Here is a 24,523-nt window from a genome sequence, read left to right as displayed (position 1 = left end):
TGTTTACATTTTCCCCTCAGGTAAAAAAAAAGCATCGGAAGAGAACATCTGTGGAAATCTGCTAGTGTGATATGTCTTAATAAGTCTCCGGCTTTCTGTCGCGGGTGGGCATGTGTGAAAGTATGATGCATTGAACTGTGTTCTTGCAACTCAATCTTAACCGATGGGTTTCATGACCGACCACCCAGAATGCATGAATAGTAATATGGTGTCTACAGAATTTATATAAATGCATCTCACATGCTGTGGTGAGATGTGAGGTTATGGGTTTAAATGAACCGGGAGTTTGACTGGAATAGGTAACTACCACTCACAAGATACGCCTCATTAACTCTGAATAATAACATGTTTGGAATGCCACAGCAAACAACAAGTGCATTGAAACACACATAAACAAAAAAGTTTAACCAACACCTGAGGAAAGACATTTATATCCTTGCTAACAAAAAGCCTAAAATAGTTTGCAGGTCTTAGTTTGTCTCAAAGTCAGAACAAGCTGATCGTATTCCGTTTAAACTGGTCTTCTAACCATCATGGTTGCCTTTCTGAGAGAATGTTTGCTAACAACATTCAAGTGTATCAACATCCGTGGTACCAGACGCCATGAGTTTAAATTGAGGATTAAACAGCAGGACAAGTACCATCACTTAAACACTGTCATAGATTCAATGCAGTTGGCATAAACAATCAATATACAAGATATCTGTTTCTTTTGATTGCTATTTTAAGCCCTGAATTTCTCCTCAATTACACTAGCTATTTCACATCTCTCCTTCTCTTTCAGGAGCAGCCACAGCGTTTCCCTCAGCACTGCAATATAGGGAAGGAACAAAACAGCTCGGTGGAAAAGGACAGACGTGACAGTGTTCTGAAACCCCTGTGAGACTCCAGCCCAGCTAATAGCCTCAGCAAAATGCCACTGTTTCAAACCATGAAAAGTGCCTTCCTCAGAAAGCTGAAAATGGACCACATTTAGCGGTATAGTTAAACACTGGAGGACATTTTTCCTACCCCTGAGAGCCTATCTATCAGCACTAATAGCGTCTGAAATGTACAGGCTGAGCTTCAATATGTGATATTTCTGTATTAAAAAGGGATGATGATGGCAGATTGAAAGCTGTTGTAAGATATTCAGTTAGCAAAACCATTGCCAAAGCAAACCAACATTAAGCGGCATGTAGGAAGATCTTCTGCTAGACAGATCTTGTAGACATATATTGTAAAAGTATAGATCAGAAGGTCTGCTGTCCGTAAATTGCATTTACCTAAGCATAAACCTAACCAGCCAAACTTTGGCCAAGGTTTGTACAAGCAGATTTTCAGAACCATGGACAGTGATCATATATGTGTATTACACATACAGTTGTCTAGTCAGCACCATGGACAGCGACCAGTCACAGGCCCATGGCTTTGGTGGACAGCTGGAAACAGACTAATGTACTGTTGTATGAGGTGCTCATTGGAGCTTCACAGCTCCGTCAACCCAGAAGCAGTTTATAGAATGCTTTGATCCAGTACATATTTCATATTTATTTACATCAAAATATGGAAGACAAACAAGGTACAGCAACTTTTATGAATGACAGAATGGATTTGGGAATTTGATGGGCATAACGTTAGGGCTATGGATCCTTCAGGATCCCCGGGTTACGAAATACATACATTTTTAAAAGGATCAGACATTCACCTAGACATTACTGCCATAGCAGAATCAGCAGTTTTCTCCATCATCAATATAATGCAGCACTCAATGTTAGAGAGGGGGAGAGGAGAGAGAGTTGAATTGGTAAGAAAAGAGAATGAGTAAAAGAAACAGAAATGTGAAGGAGGAAAAGTTGTGAGAACTCAAACTCAGATCAAAAGCGCTTTCCAAGGTCAAGGTCAGACTCATGTGGCTGGGAAAGGGATGTGAGGCATTTGTTATTTGTGCCTGTGTCTTACGTGAAATCAATAAAATGGTGATTCACTGTAAAGAGCTAAAACACACACACACACACACACACAAAGTCTCATCATAAAATCGTAAAAAAGCCAAGAGCATAACCTCCACATATCTTGAAAGTATAGCTGTACTTAATGTTATGGCATACAAAACATAATCTCAGTACATGAAAAATATACCATTCATATCTTTACATTTATGAATTTAATGAACACTTTAGGTCAAAACTACAATGCAATTTTAAAGTTTTACCTTTCTTTTCAGTTTGTGTGTATTTCGAACCCATGACACAATGCTTTAGAAATTGAGCTACAGGAACGTTTTTCAAATTTCTTCTCATTTGTTTTTTTGTTTTTATTTGTTCTGCTTGTTTCATAAATTATTAAACTTGTTAAATCATTTAACTTTAATTTTGATACTAAATAAATTTAGCAAACCTTAATTAAGGTCCAGTGTGTAATTTTTGGGATGATCTATTGATAGAAATGCAATATAATAGACAGGTGTATAAAGAGCTTACACAATGAAGCGTTATGTTTTTATTACCTTAGAATGAGCTTTTTCTATCCACAAACACCGCGGGTCTCCTTGCATAATTTGTCAGCTGTTGTAGTGTTTCGAAAGGGGGGGTGGAGTGAGCAGTTGGTTGCAATTCGCAACCCTACCGCTAGATTTCACTGACTGCATCTTTAAACCGCAAGAGATACATGCAGCTGTGTGCTTGTGAAATATATGCGGTCAATATAGTATAGCTTTAAAAGGCAAGGATTGATGGAGTAAATATGTGCTCTACCAGATTCATTAATATTTTACAGCTCACTTTCTTTGAATGTCAGCTTAGAGAAGTCAATTTCACAAACACTTGGCTATTGTATCTTTATCCCTATAAGCCACACCTATGCCATTTGATTAAAAAGCCAAAGGCTGCTGTCTCAGCCTACCAAAGACTGGATTTTATGAGCAAAGGAAGTTAGAGCCTGTAAATTTTCTGCACAATGCTTAAAAACCTCAAACGAATACAAATGCCTTAAGAATCACCAGACCTGAAGTCAGCTGGGTATTTCCAAACCATTTGTAGCCTAAAACCTTGAATCTGAGAACACATTTGAAGATTATTTTTTAATGTTACATAATAATACAATCTAGAACTGATATCTTGTTTTTAATCTATGTATGTGCTGTGGCTTCCGAATGTCCTGGAAGTGAATGTATTAAATAATTCACAGAGTCTGAACACTTGGCTGTTATAGATAAACGTACCAAAAAAAATTTTTTGACTGGTTTTGATGATACACTGTGTGTAAATTCAGGAATATGATAACCTGTAAATCTAACTCCTTACAGTTTACGTGACACGCTAAAGATATTCCCAGAGCCATTACAAACAATACACCTGGAATCACTAAACCGCCAAAAAAAATAAATATATATATATATACTGTATATGAATCAAAATAAAACCACAACATTTTCAGATTTTACTTGAGAAGTTCCAAAAGCAAAAAGCAATAAAATTAACTTCCTGGGCTTTTTTGCAGTAAATCGCCTTGAATGTTTCAACAGTTCTTTTCTGAACCTTACAGAAACTTTTCAGACTATTACAGTATGACCTTAGGACTACAGAACATGAACATTTGTGGACGGGAATATTTCACAATATCAGGAGAGACAGATTTTCTTTCAAAATCTGATGCCTGACCTTAAATTTAACTCGGTTGTTCATGACCTTTTCTATTCTTTATTGCCCTCAAAGCCTCAATCTTTCTCAGAATACCCCAACAGCTCAGAAACAGCAAGACTTGGACATTGCAAAGCTCTGATCAATAGAGATAGTACTGAAATAGTACTGAACAGATGGACGAATCGCTCCATTTGGAAGAGAAGGACCATAGTGACCGGCTCCCTGGCCTGCTATTCTAACCTCTCAGCAGTAGGGTGAGGCCGGCTGGAAACTGCCCACCCTACTTCCTGTTATCTAGGAAATGGAACAGCCAACAGACTAAAAGGATTATATCTGCTCCCTGCAGTCAAATGCTTCTATATGAGTTGTTCTATGTGTGCTAATGTAAGTGTTGATATTAGATGCTTAGTTATCAGAATGAGTTTTTAAAAGATACCATGAAATCAAAACTAACAATCCCAAAGTTTTTATTGCATTTGCGCAAATGAGATCTCCTTTCTGCAAGATGTTTATCTTGGCCTGGGGGTGTTAATATACTAAATTGTCCAGGCTTTATTAAGGGGGCTATTTTAAAGCAAAACACCATCGCAACTTCCCTTTTATGCCAACTTTATCTTACCCATGGATGTGGTTAGTTCAAAGTGTGACTACACTCACTCCTAACATCTGTTCAAGTGTTGCAGTTCTTTACAAACATAATATTAAATCTTACTTAAACAGGGAATTAATCATGTTTCTCATTTTTGACATAAGTCAACCCTGCCCAACTTTTAGGGCGAGAGAACAGGTTGGCAGCCATAATTGTATTCATAGGTCCAAACAATCTATTAGCTTTTCTATTTAAATAGCTTAACATGTTTTCTCAGCTGGATTGACCCTCATGAATATCAAAAAATTTTCATACCATATGCACCGCGTCTCAGCACAACAAGAATGGAAAGCTCCTATTAATAAAATGAAAGTCCACAACACATATACGGTTCACTGTCAGAAAAAAGGTTAAAAACTGTAGCTTTTCCATCACTGGGGTACCTTTATGGGTATACAATACATAAAGTGTTGTGCCTTTTGGGTACCCTAAGGACCTTGTACCAGTAAAATATTATGGGTACAAAACATTTCATTGAAGCTTTGAAGGTACACAATGGCTCAAAGTTATTGTACCTAAGGGTGCAATAATGTACAGAAAAAGGAACAACATTATACTACAACACCCTCTCTTTCCCGATGATAATACAATCTCACAGAAGATCTGATAACGTCTGCAATGGCCTTTGTGTTTAGAGGCAGTAATACAGTTTATATTATAGACTGTTAAATAGTGTGGGCTGAACTATAACTGTGTGTTTACAGAGCATAAATTAGATCTACGTGCATCCGCTAGATTGGAGTCATGCGTTAATAAGATTGTCGTAGATCCAGGTGACCCCGGACTCCACGTCTCGCTCGGCATGGCAATCCCACCTTCCGTTCCTTCGGGTCTAGATCAATACGTTGCCCTGTCACACGGAACACCACAGAAAGTCAATAAAAACGAGAACAGGAGTTGACAGTTTATTACGCAGAGGTTTTAGCAATTAGCATTCACAATTTCCACAACACGCAGCCATTGCAAACCGCCATTGGTATTTGATAATAGTAATAAAGCCTCAGCCATGAGATTTTAGTCAGCAAGCTATCGGAAATAGTACCTTTAAATAATGCGAATAACCCTGCAGTTGACACTGTGAAGCAAGAACGTCCTGAGGAGTAAACATACCAATTAAAACATCTGCAAAGAATGACTTATAAATGATCACGATTTGCTTTAGTTTAACGGGAGCAGTTTGTTTTAGTTTGGCAAGCTTGGCAACCAGCATGTGCTTGCGTTGTAACTGAAGGGAAATTCATTATTGACAAAGGTCACCTCGCAATCAAGTGTAATCACAGATAAATGACACAATGAAAAATAAAAAAATAAAGTCTACATTAATAACTCAAACAAGAGCAGGAGTGATGCCCACACGAGCACACACGCTTATACGCACACGTGCACAGCATGCATACGTGAGAAATATGTGAGCACGGTTAAATGTAAATTATTTCATATTCAAATATGCCCTTGAGAAGACTTTAACGCAACAAATTGATTTCCAATTTTCATACCCCCTTAAGGCTATTTGCAGATACAGAACCTCTAAAAGAATCTTTAGGCTCTGCGAATTTTAAATGCAAGGGAATTTATGATTAGAAATCTGGATCTGCCAAATTAAAAGGATGCGTTTTAATTTATACTATATAGTAAAGGTCTGGGAATGCATTTGCATTTGTGTAAAGCTAACACGCACACACATACACTGGACACCATATTGAAGTGTACCTCCATAAAGCAAGGCAGGACATATTTATTGATTTTAAGAGTCGGGTTGTTCAGTACAGTACCTCCACGTCAAGGAGGTCTATAACATCTGAAGAAAGCCATCCGTTAGAATTCCCATTCATCTTAATGACAGCTGCTTGGCTGCTGTATATACAGTATACTGGAAGATCTGAATTCTGAACACTAATTCTGAAAGCTTTTCCCAAGAGCTGTATGACTCGAGAGCTGCAGGAAAATAAAGTTACTTTGCCACACATTCATACACAACACGAACACCAGCAGACCGGAGAAAACTTCTTTATTTTATGACATTGTGCGCACAGTTTCTCTGCCATCTCTCTCTTCTCCCTTTCGGAGTTCAAAGGCTTCTCAGCACTATTGGACCTGTCACAGCTTTCACTCATCAAAATGCCTGTGCATCTCCATCCAGAAGCAATCTGAGCTGCTTCTCTTTCTCTCATTGATGCTGATGTTTGCGTGATAGTGATGTTGTGAACGCTAGACAGCTGTGAATCTACATACACATGTTTGTGTCTGTATAGATGTGTAGGTGTGTGTCTTTAAATGTGAGAGAAAGCCAAATAAAATATGTGATATTTATATTAGCTCAGAAACTGAACCGCTGCTAAAGCAGTGCGGTTACAATTCAATTCTGCAGTACAATATACAGCCGCTGAAGTTTTTTCAGAATTGGCTATTTTAGGTATGTGTTTAGGTAACATTTTAATTTTTGTTTCATTTTTCATTTGCATTTATTTGCGGAAAATGAAAACTGCAGAAACAGATCAAAATAACAGAAAAGCTGCTCTCTATTTACAACAAGTAATATTTGTACATGTATTTAGGAAATACGTTCGATTTTTGTCACAGTTTTCATGTGTCTTGTCATGCTGTCAGTCTTTTTACATTGGTGTTGGATTGACTGTATGCCACTCCTGAGGTTAGATTTTTTTTAATTCAACAGACTCGGAACTGGTAGGCCACAAACACAATTCATCTAGAAATGCAGATTACATGAACATGTGGAATGGCTTTTCTTGTGGGGTATATATGAAATAATTATCCACGACCTGCACTATTAACTGAACTATTACTGAAATCACAACATGGCCTTGTGTGAATATTAAAATGCTGTGATTAAAATCCCCAAAATGCTGTGAGTTATTTATACACATACTGCATATTCTGCATGTGCAACGTGCTTCAAATAAAGAGGTGCCATTCTGATTTTTGTTTACTAAACATGCTCTAAGCCACAGGGGGTTTATGTCATTGTGTTTTTACACTAGATTGCTTAAGCCTGTGAGTGGTCTCAAAGTGCATTAGAATGTGCACACACTCCACATGAACTCGATCTCTGGAGGTTAGTTTGGGTTCCTGTAACATGCATTGTGAATGCAAAGTGCTCCAGGTTCACTTTGTTTTCCACATTCGCTGCTATACAAATTCGAAATGAATAATATCAGTTTCCAAACAGAACTGTAACGCGATTATGTTTTCTTCTTTATTTAAATATCACACCTAGGCAAAAATATACCGAAATGATAAATATGTACCATATCGCAGTCAAAATCACAAAGAGGGATGAGCCTTACATAGGCCATTTTGAAAATTTCAAAATAATGCCAGCTTGCTCACTGATATGGCAATTTGAATTTAATTCTTATAAACCAACATACAGTATATACACAGCTGTCTCAATAACAGCCAGGAGAACCAAAGTTAGCACACAAACATACTGCCTCACCTTTCAGAAATTTGCTCAAGTACAAATAGAGGTATAACCAGGGGTTTAATTGGAATGTGTTATGTGCTGGGGCTCCGGGGGGGGATTTTGAGGGATGCATATACAGAGCTTATACTCTTATTAATTGACAACCTGTAAAATATAAGTTGAGCCCTCTGCTATACATATCTGATCAAAATGATTTACCTTTGTACTTCCAGTACTTCTCTCTCAAAACTTCAGACAACATTCACAATGATTGAGATGACCCATTGTGCATAGTTGCCGTGGCATACATCATGACCAAAACCGCTTTGAATGCTTGAATTAGATTTAAATGACATAATTAGCAAGTCGAGCCTTTCTTCACGAACAGTTCATTATAGTTTGAAACGTGCAGACAACAGTGCGTACCGCACGAGAAGCGGTGCCCTGCGTCATGTCTACAACTCACATATAGGCAGTGCGCAGCTGAGTGCTGCAGAAAGGAAACAGATTTCTGCACGCACGCAGTTAATGTGCAACTGAGAATTGGGTTACTTCTTTACATTTACATTTAGGCATTTGGCAGACACTTTTATCCAAAGCGACTTACATTGCATTATCCTATACATAGGGATCGAACCCACAGCATTGTTAACGCAATGCTCTTACCACTGAGCTACAGGAATTCTTTGCATTTAGATCCGTTTACATCCGTATACACTGACAAAAAAAGGTAGATAACTTAAACTTGAGATTTATACTGGGGCACAACGGTGTGCCGCTCCATAACACCAAAAGAGCCGCAGACTTGCTCTGCCCCGGACAGCCCCGGCCCAATTTAACCCCTGGGTATAATTTAATGAGGGATTTAATGAGGGAAAATATGGTGCACGCTGAACTCAATTCCTGGTACATTGTGGGAATAATAGCAGTACTGTGGCAGAACACTAAATCTCTACTAACATTATTTAAGGGTTGAGACATCTCAAACTGAAAAGCTCTGCTGGGTCTTGGAGTCTTCACAGGTCATGAGATAGCATAGCAGAGCTTAATTCCTCTGCCAGTGAACTCACAATGAAGCCCATTGTCAGTCCATCGCACTCCAGACCTTAACCTGACATAGCCACGGGACATCAAAAATACATCATTCCAAAACTCTAGGAAGCACAAGGATGTAAACATGCCTAGAAATATTGGATATGACTTTGGATGCAACTTCACAGAAACGCCTCACCAGAGGCCTATTAAAAAAAGATTTGGGTTTGTTATAAGACTAGCATTTTAATAGCTGGGCAAAACAGTTGAAGAATAATTAAAAATACCACATCATTGCATGTTATTAATAGCTTTAATAAAACACAAGTTGCAGTTGTTTCCATCTTTGGTTGTCTCTCCTTTGCATTTGAGTATGGTTCATCTATTACAAATAGGGATGCTCATTTCGGTTAATTTCCCTAACCGAGAACCAACACTCGTTATCCAAACATTAGCCGTTAACTGATAAGATTTTAATATTACATTGGAATGAAATAAAAATACCTGCTGCGCTGAGTCTCATTTCCAAGGCTGAGTCCTCCGGAGGTCACGTTTGTCGACCGCATACACCTTCGCATGTGACATCCGGAGGACACAGACTTCCAAATGAGACACAGCTACGAAGGTTTGTGAGACTCGTTAAAAATAAAACGATTTTTTCACAGATTTATTTTACATGCAAACAGCAGTATAACGAAAAGATCAGCAACTGCATTCACATACTGTTGTGCTCTGTGTCGTAAAAATGTGGGTAATTGACAAATAAACCGAACATGTGTCATATGGTGTGAGAGCAAACATTTAGAAAAAAATGACAATGAAGACAAATCTAATATTATATCAATATAAATATAAATAGATAAAATAAAACATAATGAATGTCGGTTTTCTCAACTTTTGCTGTCATACAGACACCATAGGACACATGGTATGATTTATTTGTAACGACAAATAAATCATACCATGTAACTCAAATATATTTAACTACCCATACATAAAATGTTACCAGGAAAGTAGTGAGATGCAAGAATGATTAAAGAAGACTGTTTTGATGTCTTCAAGGCCTGTGTAGTTATGTACCATTACAGTCTTTTCATGTTGTATTTTTCTAAGATCAATTCTTCTGTTATCAGAACACAGTTTTTCTCAAAACATATTGTACTTTTTGGTTCATCATTTTCTTGACTCGCTACACACTTTCATACATTCTTGAGTTAGGCCAAATTCTCAAATGCACACAGAACATTATCCCAGTCATCATGCTGATATCTGCTGGGTTAGTAATACACACACGACAGAAGGTGTAATCTACTGAATTGTTGCTTGTTTAAGAAAAAGGTTGTTAGCAAAAATCCATTGCAAATAAACAAAGGATAACAGGGTCAGAGAAAAAGAGCGAAGAAGACAATGATGGGAGAGAAACATGGAAAGGATTTAGGAAATTAAAGAGCAGGGGGAGATAGAGAAAGGGAATATAGAGGGCACTGAATAAGTTGAGGAAAGAGTAAGTTAAGATGGTGTAAGAAGAAGTGATAAGAGAGGAGGCTGGCAGCAAACAGCAAGAGAAAAGTGGAGCAGGAGTGGGCATAGATGAGTCTCAAATAAGATGAGAGCTACTATAATTGACCATGTTATGAATCATGATCTCTACTTGAGAAATGCTGTACTGAGGCTTCACCGTAATGCGAGCAGATCTACAGTGACTTCAATCTCAACAAGCGTGCCACAGTCTGTGAGGACACAACATCACCATCTGTGCTCTGCCGTAATGGAGCCATATTAAATAACAAGACTACTCATTTATTTATTGTAAACCTCCATAGGCAGAGCGGGAACAAGCCGAGTTTCTTGTGGTTTGGGACAATACATGCGATGCCGAAGCTTGAGTGATTCGAAAAACACAAAATCTACATTTTGAGTACACTTTCAACCCTCCTATTTATTTCTAAAACTATAGAGGGTATGCATTGATGTTACTTTCCCTGTGCTAACTTTCACACACCCTGTGACACGCTCCCCTGGGTGGCAAAAAGCTCAACAAAATGGCAGAGAAGAATAGCAGAACCAAAGAAACTGGGACTAAAACACGCAATTATTTGGTGAAATTACAAGCAGCTGGACTTTACGGTGATCCTTACTACTTCTCTATGACCTATGAAGGAATAAGGTTCCTTGAAGTGTTGCGTGGAATTGCGTATCCTGATATTGAATGTTTTGCCATCCACAGTGGGGCACGCTCCAGCATGGTAAAGTGACGACACGTCCATACACTCTTAAAACAAAAAGGTGCTTCAAAGACTACTCTGTTACACAAAAGGTTCCTTGTGGCAAAAAAAGTTTGAGATGGTTCTATAAAGAACCTTTGGCTGAATGGTTCTTCTATGGCTTCGCTATGAAGAACCTTTTAAGCATGTTGTTCTTTCCATAGATCCACGGCTTGAGAAAACAGATTGTGTGCTTTGAATAAAACGGACTCTCTGGCCAGACAGAAAAAAGAGGCTGGACGATCATGTACATTCAGTGGCAGTGGCATGTGAACTGCTTTAAAATCAGTTTCAACAAATGAAAATAGTACTAATAGTATTAAAAACTGTAACGTATTTGACACTGCTTCTGAAGACGAGCGCTTCTTGAATGAAACTTTCCACTCTATTATTGCGGAATCTAAACCTATTCTTGCTGAAACGTAAAGCTTCTGTTCTATAAAAAGACCAAAGTTTGAAGTAACAAGGCGCGGTATCAAATCTTGCTCTCGTTCCAGACTGGGGACCCCCTGATGGAAAGCTTCAAGCTCAAGGATCATTACAGTGCCAGACCAAACTAATCAACGCAGTGTTGAAGCTAATGAAACTCATCCATTCCCATCAAGTGACGGACATGGCAGGCGAACAGTGTTACCATGGAGATACATGTCTTCATAACTCTATTATTTCGAGAGAAAGGAAAATCTCAAACCATGTGAAGCCTATTGTCCAGATGTAATGTAAAAGTAGTTTAGATTATAAATCACAGTTATTGTTAATGCTGGTATATAGTGACAACCATGTTTATAATTCTTGGTTCCATAAATGATCAAGAATTATGTACTACTCAAAATTCAAAACATACCAATCCATCACAATAATAAACATGAACGTATGAAAAAACATGGAAAAAACATCATAAGATACACCGTGGTTATTAAAAACACTCTAGAGATGGGTGTTAAAGCTCTCTCTCTCTCTCTCTCTGACCTTCTGTGATTGGCTCACTGGGTCTCTGAGACACTTTGTAATGCGTGAATGGTGTCTGAATGGTGTCTTCACAGGGCAAATCCACTTTCTAAACTCTTTAAGTTGGAGTGTATGTTTACCTGTGTATATTTATTGTAATGTGCTTTGGGTGTCTAGTACACAATGCGCTATATCAATGCCTCATTCATTCCTACACTCATTCATATGTTCCACTGCTATATGGGCTAATTACCCAAGGATTTGATGTTCCAACAAATTAGATGGTGAGCACGCCAAAGCTGTCATTATGCAGCGCTTTGTCATAATAAAATGAACCCTGTTCCATGTGATTGTCAACACATCCTGACGGCACCGTTTCAAATCGCCAACAGCATCACCTGTTGGTAACTTATCGGTTTAATTGTGATTTCTCTAAATCATCTGTATCGTGTCATGCCACTGAGGAGCTTGGCCCCTTAATGCTGCTCGCAGCTCTATTTACTTAATACTGTGGATCTCTGTTTCAGAGTTGGTAAAATTCTCAGCAAACTGCCGGAAGTAAGAAAAACATGTCGGTGACATCCAGCCCTAATTTAGAACTATTATTATTATATGGAAGAGTTGTAAAGTAGTGTCGCACAAATACGCAGACAGAGAACTGAGATGTAACGTGAGAGAACATCTGCCTCTGCGCTTTCATTTTTCAGAATAAGAGAAACAACAGCACACATCGGATTCGGAATGACACTGAGAGAGACAGAGAGAGTGAGAGGGGACAGAACACACAGCAAACATCAATCCTAACAAAACACCCCTTCCAGTATCACATAAGCTCATTTACACCACGCCAATGTAACAGTGTTTCCTAAAGCTATTGCTCCTATTCTACCTACCAAATACCCGCACTTTACTTTTAATTGTGAGAAATAGTATTCTAAAGGAATTTTCAGCTATTTTTTTGTGACATGTGCAGTAAAGTCACACGCCAAGGTCAGGTTCAAAAACGTAATGCACGGTTATAATGTAAAATTGTATTCTTTGCTTTGCCTCTGTGCATGCTGTTAAAATAATAATAAGATAACGGAAATATATATAGTTTAGTATATAAACAGTACAATATATAGACTGCTAAAATTTAGCTGCCTTACATCTTTAAGTACAATCTACTTGGCTTTACAAGTCAATGTTTAGAGTGTTTTACATTAACAAATTAAAATGAGTTCATATTTCCAACTCGATTTTAAGCTGTATCAAGTCACCATTGGACAAATTTCCCCAAGTCACCATTGGACATTGGGAAATGTGTTTGATGAAGAGAGAGAGATTGGCTGAGAGATTGTGGGACATACAGTACTGCAGCACATTGTACAGTACAGTCAATGTACACATATAGCTAATACAGATCCACTTTTACTATGAATAGATGTGATCTGTGGCTTAGGCTGTTTTCACATTAGGTTCAACTGATGGTCCACAACTGAGTTCAGGTCCACCGCACCAAAAGCTGTTGTGTGAAAGGCAACCTAAACTAAATAAGGCTGGTGGGATGATAAATTAGTTTTAACTAACAGGCTGCACGGTTACTTCGATAACAGAGCTGGGTTCAAAGAGATGGAGGGTCTTGGGGTTGTGGGTCTTTGAGCAATAGCACATTACGCTCAATACGAAATGCATTATGAAAATCAGCCTAGCAAGATCAGTGCTTGCACCTGATGTGTTTGTAATCGCCGGGATTAGACGTGGGGCTCCCTGAGAAAAATAAATGGATTCATGAATTGGGGTCATGACGGTCAGATATTGGAGTAAAAAAAATGTGCAGTGAAAGATCTGAAGCATGATAGAGGGTAACAGAGGACAATAACTAACAAGAGGTCGGTGCCGACCACGTGAGCTCTGTTCCCAAACTAATAAGTCAGAGAGAATTCAGCATCTTGAAAGTGTGTGCAAAAGGTGAGAAAGAGAGGTGTGGAGGTCATTTGTTCAGACTTACCGTGGAGAAGTTGTGAGCTCCACAGGGTTCCCCGCGGTACTTGCATCCCAGCAGCATATCCTCCAGCTGGTGACCCAGACGGTCCATGAACTCCAAGCTGGTGCCCTCGAAACGCCGCGGTGGCAGGAAAAGACGGAAATCTGAGAGCTTGCTGAACCAGGCCTGCTTGTCATCTTGAAGCAGGTCCAGCACCATGGGCCTGGCCGTCCGATTGGCCAGGAGCAGGCCCAGCCAGTGACCCGCAAAGTACAGATCACTCTTGGTGAGGTGATTCAAGCGCACTGGGTTATTGTTACAGATGGTAACTGTGGGAAAGGCAAGTTCTCTTGCCCACTCCGTGTGGACTCTTGTGTGGGTGGGGAAGGCTAGCCAGTGAAGCAGGCGATTTGATGACCAAGACAACAGAAGACCCAGAGAAGTACACATCGCCAATAACCAAAAGGCCCGACGGCTGAGAGAAATTGAAGGGGAGCAGACGTGCCGTAAACCGTGCAGGTGAGTCCGTGTCCGGAGGTTGGCGGTGAGGTGTGACAAACCGTCCTGCGTTGTTCTGGAACGGGCGTGACGATGGCGGGCCCTGCGCTGGCCCAGTTTGGGTGAAGCAGGGCGCATACAGAGGCTTTCCAGAGCCATGAGGGCCCACAGAGCTGCTAGGGCAGCAGGGGGAAAGGCTTCATCTCCCAGCCAGGCCTCCACGGCCGGGGCCCTCATGGGGCTCCAGCAGGACAGAGATAGCCACAACACTGACTACCTGAATACTAATATGTATTTAAACGCCAAGCCACTCCTAACTAAGCAACTACACAGAACACCTGTAGGTTAGATCAAAATAATGCACTTTTAAACTGTGACATTATAGTCTATCGTTAATTTTATGTAAAACATAAACAAGCTTGTTTCTGACAAGAATGAATACACACTGCTCCCTAAGGTAACCCAAATTTTGTATGTGTCTTCATAGCCACTGGCAACACTATACTACCCCTAGGCAAAATCCCTAGGCTATTTCCTTGATTCTCTCTGTTTATCACACTTTAAAACTGTCTCCCTATTTTACTTATTGCATCACTTTTTTGCGATCTCCATCAAGCCTCTCTCTCTGCAGCAGTCCAAGAGAACGAATCCAAATGAATGAAGTAGGAAGTAATCCTAATGAGAGAAAAGATTCAATAGATACAAGACAGATAATTGTAACAGAACATAATGAAAAAGAGATTGTGGGATGAACCGAGACACTGGCAGAGGGCCAACAAAAAAGACAAGGATTGGAGGGAGCCTTCTGGGAGGCTGACCTGCTGGTGAAATCCTCCACGGTCCCTTGAGGGTCCCACAAACACTAGCTAGATCTGACTGCTTTCACTAGTGTTACTTAAACTAACTCACTTTTACTTTTTTCCTGAAGCTGACTCTTAGCTATACTATCTCTCACATAAATAACAAACCTGGTGAGAGAGAGGTCGTACTCTATGCTACACACACACGCTCACATTTATAAACGTGCGCACACACACACTGCCTCGCGCCTGCAGGAAAAATGTACACTGCTGATGTCGAATCTGTTCTGACATAGTCTGAATTCAGCATCTCGCTCCGTCTCTTTTCCCATTCTTCTTTTATCTTCTGCTGCTCTTATCCTTTCATCTTTGGCTTGAGTTTCTCTCTCCGCTAAAAATATCCATCCAAATCGCCCATGCAAAATCAAGTCTTAAAATTGTCCACGCGCCCGCCTCTTTGCTCTGTCAATCAGAGCACATTTGCTCCACCTCTTACATATCGTCCTCCTCCTCTCGTCCTTTATCGTCGTCTGAAAGTCTTCGGTCGTGCGAGAGAGGGGGAATATCAGAAGACACTACGCGTGTGCACTCCGCTTCGCGTTCCACAGTTTAATAGCCCCTCTGTTGCCAACGCGCGTGTTCTAGTTTTCCCTCAGCACCACTCTCCTCCTCATGGGTCACTCCATCCATTCACTTCTCCTGCTCTGTCGCTTCTGCTCTCTCCGCACTCCTCCGTGTCCACACAGCCAGCGCTTGGCTCAGTTTGTGCCAGCTCTCTCCCTCTCTCTCTCTCTCTCTCTCTCTTACTCTCCGTCTCCCTCCCTCCCTCGAACGCTCACTATATTTCATTCTGAATCTCTCTCTTTATTTGCTCCTTCATTTCTTATACACGTTAATGTCTTCCAAGGCTGGAACACAAGAGCCACAGTAAGGTTCCTTACATGCGTTTTTTATAAAAAGTGAAGGAAATCATGCTTCTGTATAGCTAAGTGTAGTGTAGGTTCCATGTGTGTGTGAATGGGGATCTGAAGGATCTCACAATACGCTGGCGGGAGACTTGCATGTGGATGATTTTTTGCCCAAATACTTTTTTGCCTGGAACGTTTGTGCTTAACAAAGAAAAAGGAACAAACAGAAGATGAGTGAAGAAGTGAGTAGTTCAAGTTGTGATGTTTATGACAGAGCAAAACACGAGCTTTTGTGATTCTTTTAATTATTACGGTAAAATAACATACAATCGTCTAGAAGTCTATCTAAACCCTGTAACGACAGAATTTACATCATCCACCAGACCTGGGACTTGAGTGTCTTGAAAAACAATGTGCTGGCTCCGTTTCTAAAAGTCCTTTACATAGTTAGATGACAAAGAAATGAAATTTAATTGTGCATGAAAGGTCATTCCAATAATGCCAACTTGCAAACAATACAGAATTTGGCACTGATTTAAGGCCAGTCTTGCGCAATCCTACATTTTAATTCATTTTACCTCGGAAAAGATTTATATTCGCTTCACAAATCCCAAGTATAATCTACAACTTCTGTCTGAAGCCCTTCAGCCATTACTTATCAGTTAACATCACATTTCCACTACATACTCATATCCTCTTTAGACCATTCATCCTCCCTTGTCATCAGTATATGAACTGCCTCTGGGCTCTGTTTCGAAACATATAATGCATGTATTTCCATTTCTGTGGCTTTTTAGTATGAAGTGCTTGTACAGGAAATTGAACATTTTTTAAATGACACATAGGACATTTAAATATCGGGTAACACAGGCAGTTTCTGCCAAACTCACATTAATCTTGAGCACCTATACAGTAGTATTGCATACGTTGTCTCTTGGAAGAGTATTCGTTTGATCAAATTTCTTAAAGAGAGAATCAGCTGTACGATTATTTCCAGAAAAAGATGAGCTGCTGGAGGCAGGCAGGGGTACCGAACTACAGCACGAGCACACAATACATCATCGCATTATACCTTGGTTGTTGTATCTGCACGTACACGCCGATTGCCAACAAAACACAGACATATGACTTAGCGTGCAGTTCATGTCCGGCATCTTTTAGCACCACGTCATACGTCTAACTCGTTTTTTAACAAGTTGCCATGTCAAGCATGAGAACATAAATTTATGTCTAACTTAATTACAATTTATATAACGACCGATAGAAGACAAATTCTAGAACAGAAAGCAACAGACAGACATTTTACAGAATTCTGATCACGTTACTGTCATGATTCTGCCGCATCATGTCATGTTTCTCTTGGTTTAGTGGCAGGATCATGACAGAACCTCATGTTAAATGTGGAGAGAGACAATTATTGTTCTGCCTTCCATACTCTCTCCGGTCTCGTCATTGTTCCCATCCTCTCGTTACCCTCGTTATTGCTTCATGCCCTTCACCTGTTTCCCTCTTTATTTGCTCCCTTATTTAATCCCCTTGTGTCTTCTGTCTTGTGCTGGTTCATTGTGGTTTGTGTGGTGAGTTCCTGTGTTGTGTTAGTTTAGTTATTTGTAGTTTTGTCAAGAGTTTATTCAAGTCTTGTTTATGTATAGTTAGTTTTAGTCCTGTTCTGTCTTGTCATTATATTCCCATGTTTTGTTATGTTACCCCCACGTGGGTCTTTGTTTTATTATTTATTAAATATATGTTAACCCCTTACCCGCTGTCTGCACCTGGGTCCTCTCTCCGTGTCTCACCACTCGAGAATCATGACAGTTACAAGTCCTGACAAAGATTCAAATACGTGTGTGTGAGAGAGCGCTGACGATTATAAACTTCTCGGCTAAACAAGGTCAGTCTGCCGTATTGAGAGTGTTCACACATTCATAGCTCTCACAGACTGTACAAACAAACAGGACTAATGCATATGAAATATAACTGAATTATAGATGGGCAAACACACAGGTTTTAAATCTAAGATAAGTACGCAATTCTCCGGAATGCAATTCAGTCCTGGCAAAAGTGCTGAATCCCAGAAAGCCAGTACAGACACCTTATTGATTCAACAGTGGTAATTACATAAAGCTGGGAGATTACACACAGGTAACACCCACTATCACAGGGTCAGCAATTACCTTTAAGCAGTCAGACATGTGTACAGTGTGTGTGTGGTGTTGCTCATGTTGTACATGCCTACATTGTAGGAACCAAATGTTAGTAAACTCTAAAATCACCTGCATTATATGGCCAAGCCAACAGCACCATCTTTATAAACATGCCTTTAAAGGGATAGTTTCATCATTTACTCACCCTGTTTGATTTACAAACCTCTTCTACAAAACAAGATATTTTGAAAAATGTTGGTACCCAAAAACGTTTGCCCCATTGACTTCTATTGTATGGAGACAAAACCGATGCAAGTCAATGGAAATCCAATGGTTTTCTTTCCAACATTTATCAAAAGATCTTCTTTGGCTGTTCTGCAGAAGAAAGAAAGTCATACAGGTTTGAAATGACAAGAGGGTGTGTAAATAATGACAGAATTTGTTCAAATCCATCCCGGTTTACAAAATGAATGAAAGTGGCAGAATCTCTAACTGCCAATCAAAGTGTTACAATGAGTTTTACTGTTACTGTTACAATGAGGCATGCTGTATGAGGCATCATCACCAACAACAAAGCCATTCCTGAAAATAACAGGCAGAAAGGACGCACATCTTTGCCAAGCTGTGTCATTAGTCATCTGTTATCGCTATAATGTTCTTTGTGGAACAGTTACAGCATGCATACTGCCTAGTACAACTGTGAACATTTGTGAAATTTAGAAAAATGGCACCTAACAGTCAATTATCATGTCAAACAAGTCTAGAGAGTGCAATAAACGACAACACAGAATGCTTGGAATTTCATAAAATGCCATCTTGAAAGATATTAGCATTAGTGAAGTCAGGGCACTAAAGTCAGACTAAGTGACTTATAAAAAATGCAAGGATAGATGTGTGCAATATTAGAAGTTACTTTGTATTTAAGTTCCAATGGGCAAAATTTGAGGAGTTTCTCATTGTTGTGATCAATTGTAAGAGATCTGTGCAGAAAGAAGAGTTTGTACGGCCTTATCTGCAGAGATTATGTTTCCTGATTTACATACACTTCACCCAATGAGTGATGACTGAAAAAGGACAAAACTGATTTTTTAAGTTTCTTTCAAAAATCTTGCAGTTTATGTCAAGTCTATAAAACTAATATGGTAGGCCTACACAAAAATAAGGACGAATAAGGCATATTAAAATACAGAAGAGTAGAGATTTTTGCCAAGGTAATAGATCAGGCGGTGTTGTGAATAAAGACGACTCCAATAGCACGGTAATCAATGACCTCACTCTGCCCAATGAGTTTTTTAATCATGGCGTTGCCAAATTTGTCTGATGTGAGAAATGGCTGTACCACAGATCACAGACCTACTGCTTTAAAAGAAGGAGACTATTGAAATTAATGGTCGGGCATGCCTCATCAGACAGGAAAAGGAAATGAATAGTGTTTATGTGTGACGGCGAGATCAAGAGAGAGAAAGAGAGAGCGAGAAAGAGAGATTGAAATGCTGCATATTCTCAATGTCGTCTAAGCCATTGGCAAATAGTAGGCATTCTCTAGTAGCCAATGCTTAGTTGGAAGTGAGTGGGCGTTCTGCACAAGAAAATGAAAAAGGAAGTAGATATTGAGAGAGATGAAGGGAGGTGTGTCCATCAAGGCCAAATTAGAAAGCCACTACATAGCCACCGTGTTGTGATTTGTGAAGGGCAGTTATCACCCGGAGATTCACGCCCTCGAGAGGTGGCAGTCTCAATCAGCGTGCATTTATTGCATCGATGCATTACAACACATATCCTTCAGTTAGAAGTTTATACATTTGACAGATGCTTTTATCATAAAAGACTCACAAGGCACTTTACAATAGATATGCGTTCGAGCAGTTCCTTGGGATTCAAACCCATAACCTTGTGCTAGCAGGTGAGCAGCAGGAACAAGCCGCCAGTGAAGAAAATGAAGTCTGCGTGTGTTTATTGCCACTTGTTCACAGTGTGGGTGTCCAGCAGGAATCTACGGCAGTCTGTCTCGCAGTAAAGTCACTGAAAATGAACTCATTAAAGGAGGGATTAGAGCAGGAGAGAGGGTGGGTGGGAGAAGAGGGATGGGGCGAGATAACAAAACTATGGTCGACTTATAGAGGGTCAGAATGAATGGGTGAAAGCCCTAGAAAACAGGAGTGAAAGATAAAGCGGTATACCGTGATTTAATGAGAGCCAGAAGGAGAATGCAATCTACGCTGTGTGGTTCTTATCCAAAGAGCGTTAAAGTAAAGGTCCTTTATTGTCAGACTCCATAAAGCAGAGCAGCTGAAATACCTGTCAACCTGTGGTGCAACCTTTCAGTCTAATGGTGCTGCATGGGAAGCTATTCCGCATCTCTCATTCAGTCGCACTTATTCAGATCCTCTGCACCCACACCATTAGTACAGAGAAACCTCCATTAGAGATTAATCTTACGCTGATGTGAGAATGTAAAAACTGTACTGAAACAAAATCACAGTCAGGTTGTTTTATTAAGTTTTTGTATAAAAATCGGTAACATTAACTTTTTTTTTTAAACCTTATTAAAATAACATGATTGATTGAATATGATTAAAAAATATTCATGTCACGAAGAGCAAAGTGCTTTCTTTTGCATGCATTTCACGTCTTTTGCACGTGTATGTTTGTTATTTTAAATCTAGACACGTGACAAGATTGAGAACGTGAAATTGGTGAAGAACGCGTTTGAGAAACAGCCATTGGCTTTTAAAGAGGAACTCATGCTGACATCCCAAAATACTAAACATGACTGTACAACCAAAAACACTGAAATATATCAAATGATACAACTGTAGTAATTAATCATGTCTCAATGCATGATAGGAATATGCATTGAAATAATGGGAATTCGGACTAACTGCTTGTTGATTCAATTTACAGAGTAAATATTTTGTGATTTTTCAGGACCTACTTTGGCTTATGGAGTGTCCAACAACAAGTATACATACATACGGTGTAAAAACACTTTCATTTTCTAATAATAGGCAGTTAATTATTACCTTACTTCTTGACTGCCTCTCAGATGATTCATCTGTCATATTTCTGTCAGCCTAATCTGTTCTGATTGGTCAGATGGTCTAGTCTGCTCTGATTGGTCTATCCCGTCCAAATGGAATGTAGGCGGGCATTACGCAAATCCAACCCGGAACTGAAATGACAACGACAGACGACTTTTTCCGTGTGATTCAGAGTCGACTTCTTTTTTCTCAAGCCAATAACTTTGTTATACGTTCACTTTCGGCATTATAACTTGGCAGACTGCTTACATTCACACACAGCAACAAAACACACTGCATGAAATATAATTTTAAGGACATGGTGATATTTATTCTTTAGAAGTAGTGTTACGTGTAAAAAATTGTATTGTGAATAATTGTGCAATTATTGATTTTGAAAACTTTTGGTCACAATATAAAGTGTAAATAAATTAATTTTACAGTGAACACCTCAAATCTGACAGAGCAAATTCTTTGGATAAGCAGAAAGAATGCTTACTAATATTAATAACTATTTGATTAATTGTCGTCCATGTAATGTGGTGTCACACTACAAGCTATGGTAACTATATGTGTAGTTCTAGACTGTTTCACCAATTAAACAAAGTGTCTTCAATCAAACCAATGGAAATGTGAATTTGTTACCTATAATGTCATAGATGTTTTGTGGTCTTACAGGTAGATGTAAGCAGGGCAGGATGCAAACAGATGTACTACTGCTTTTCAATCAAGAGCAATCACCACCTAGGTGATGCCCTGCCAGTGGACAAAAAGCAAGTGCGTCATTTCAAATCGGTTTACAGCAAGAGATTGCTGTTTGTAGCAAGAACGCACAAGAAGCCTCAAAGCTATTCTAAGCATCCAAAAACCATTTTGGCAGTATTAACATTGTGTTCCTGTTTTTGAAATCGTATGTTTTCAAGTATCTGAGGAAATAGCTCTAATCGGCTTTAATAAAACAATCAATATGTGTTTTGGCTAAGATAGTTTTATTAAAATGTCATGCCAGGGAGGCTATTTTCCATAAGACAAAATCCTTCTAATTAGCTCATTAGGCTGTTATAATGGATGAGGCTATTCGCTCACAAATTACTAAGAAATTGCTGCAACTTAACGCATATGCAAAAGAGCTAGCAAGAACACATAGAGGGTAGTGTGGAAAAATGTTAGCAACTGACATTTCTGGGACATCATGGACTACCATAGTAGGAAAATTTCAAATTGTCAAAGGTGCCCCAGAACAGTTTGCTCTCCTAAATACTTCAAAATGTCTTATTTTGTGCTCAACAGAACAAAAAAACAATACAATAATTATTCCTACCATGGTAGTCAATGGTGCCCCAGGAATGTCAGTTACCAACATTTTTCCAAATATCTGTATTTGTGTTCAGCAGAACAAAGACATTTATGGAGATTTAGAACAACTTGAGAGTGAGCAAATTATTTTTGGGTCTACATCAGGTCTTGTGTCTTTTGACACAATTTCAAGCCATGTCTCATGCTCCATTTAGTAGCATTTTTCACCTCAGGACAGCTTTGTAAACCTTAAGGAAAGGAAATTAAGGAGTCAAATAACCTAAGATAGCTTTCTGCCATCGCTGAGGTGAAGAGAGAGACACATAATCACAGATATTAAAGGCTGCAGACAGCTGAGTAAGTCGAAGATGAAATCTTTCTAAATCTGTCAGCATTATGGTTACAGGCCTGGTCGCATGTCTTAAAGTCAGATGATTCTTCCAGACATAGCAAGGAGGCATAGAAAGGCATTTCCAATAAAGGCAAATTATGAAAAGATAGCATAAACATGCGCTGTTGCAATGCCGCTAGCTGTTCCAGGTCATCTCATCTGCAGGCAAGTAATCTCAGTCACTCCCAGGGCTCTTTAGAGCATGTGTACTCTAGACCAGCACGACCAGGGAGCAAAGAGGCAAAGCACAAATTATTAGCAATGATTTACTGGAGCTTCTCTGCCTCTGTTATCAGGTCTCAGAGACACAAAGGTAGAATCCTATTATAATATAAACTGACTATAAATGAATGCAATTCTAAGACTCCCTTTCCTTCCTTATTAAGTAATTTATCCATTAAATAAATATTTATTTGATTGACAGAAAACCCACCGAGGTACAGTATACAGTACATATTGAACTGTAAGTTAACAAAAATACTGATATATACTGTAGCTGCAGGAAAAAATTGAAAGACCACTTCAGTTTTGCATTTAATCAGCATTTCTGCCTATATTTTAAACAGTATTTGAAACTGTATGTCACAGACAAAGTTATTTACAAAACCAAAGAACACTTTAATAATCACAATGGAACTTAATAGAGTACAACATTCACTACCACATTAAGTTTTTCGACAAAGAATATGACAACAGGGTGATTTAAATAGTCCTGCTGATGGGGTGATTGCAGACTAGAAACAAGTGCGTGGGTGATGGAAACATGGGGAGATACAGAGGGAAACCATGACAGTGTTGTGTACTATTGGATCTTTTTTGTTATATTAACCAATATATAATGTTCTGCAAATGAATGCATAAAAAATTATATTTGAAGAGTTTGTTTCCAAAATGAGATAATCAATTTTTTTAAATCATGTATATCCTCTCCCTCACCATTGCACACGGGTGGTATTTACTCATTAGTTCCGTTTCCGTTATATACTGTTTTTCCTCTTGTCCATTGTCAGACCTTTAATGTTTTAGACCTTGCCCTGCCCTGCCCTGCCCTGCGCTACGAACCCATCGGAGAACGCTTACTGGCTACAGACACCGACCTTACTGGATTAATACACAGCGGGAGACTCTACAGAAACTTCTTGCTCAACTCAACATGTGAATACCCACCTTTGCGCTTCCATCTTTGATTCATCAGACTTTTCTGTGTCCAGTCTACTGGGAGTAGTTTCAGATTATTTGACCAACAGTCCCGGGACTTTAATGACGGTAGCTCCGTCAGTATTGGACTTTCTCTGCAGGAGGTGTTTTTTATTTCCAGTTGCAGTATACCGGCCGAGCGCTCGAGCCCTTTTTTCTCCTGAGTTTTGTTACAACGGTCTGTTTTCCCTATATTGAATAAACCTGTCAATCTGACTCCTGTATTTATCATGACAAACTGCAGTTTGATTTTTATTTATTGCACAATAAAAAACAGGATTTTTCTCATTTTGGAAATAAATAAGTCACTTGCATTTAGAATTGGGAAGAAACGTTGTCACTATACAGGTAGATCACTTTGAA

General features: G+C 39.2%; 1 protein-coding gene across 3 annotated transcripts in view; it reads right to left on the bottom strand.

Moving 5' to 3' along the window:
- The window catches only part of asic2 (acid-sensing (proton-gated) ion channel 2), a 234,287-nt gene that overhangs the window by 79,504 nt on the left and 130,260 nt on the right, over positions 1 to 24,523 (bottom strand). Inside the window, exon 1 of one of the 3 annotated variants that reach the window (XM_079457206.1) lies at positions 13,931 to 15,948. The exons of the other annotated variants lie outside the window; for them this stretch is intronic. Within the exon in view, the coding sequence (XP_079313332.1) occupies positions 13,931 to 14,641 (711 nt within the window). The 5' untranslated portion in view covers positions 14,642 to 15,948. Of the gene's footprint in view, positions 1 to 13,930; positions 15,949 to 24,523 lie in introns of those variants that run through there. 3 annotated transcript variants of the gene reach the window in all.

The sequence above is a fragment of the Barbatula barbatula genome, assembly GCF_947034865.1.
Source record: "Barbatula barbatula genome assembly, chromosome: 5".
NCBI classification, from domain to species: domain Eukaryota; kingdom Metazoa; phylum Chordata; class Actinopteri; order Cypriniformes; family Nemacheilidae; genus Barbatula; species Barbatula barbatula.
The sequence above is the reverse complement of the archived record's forward strand: the minus strand, read 5'-3'. Positions and strand labels throughout refer to the sequence as shown.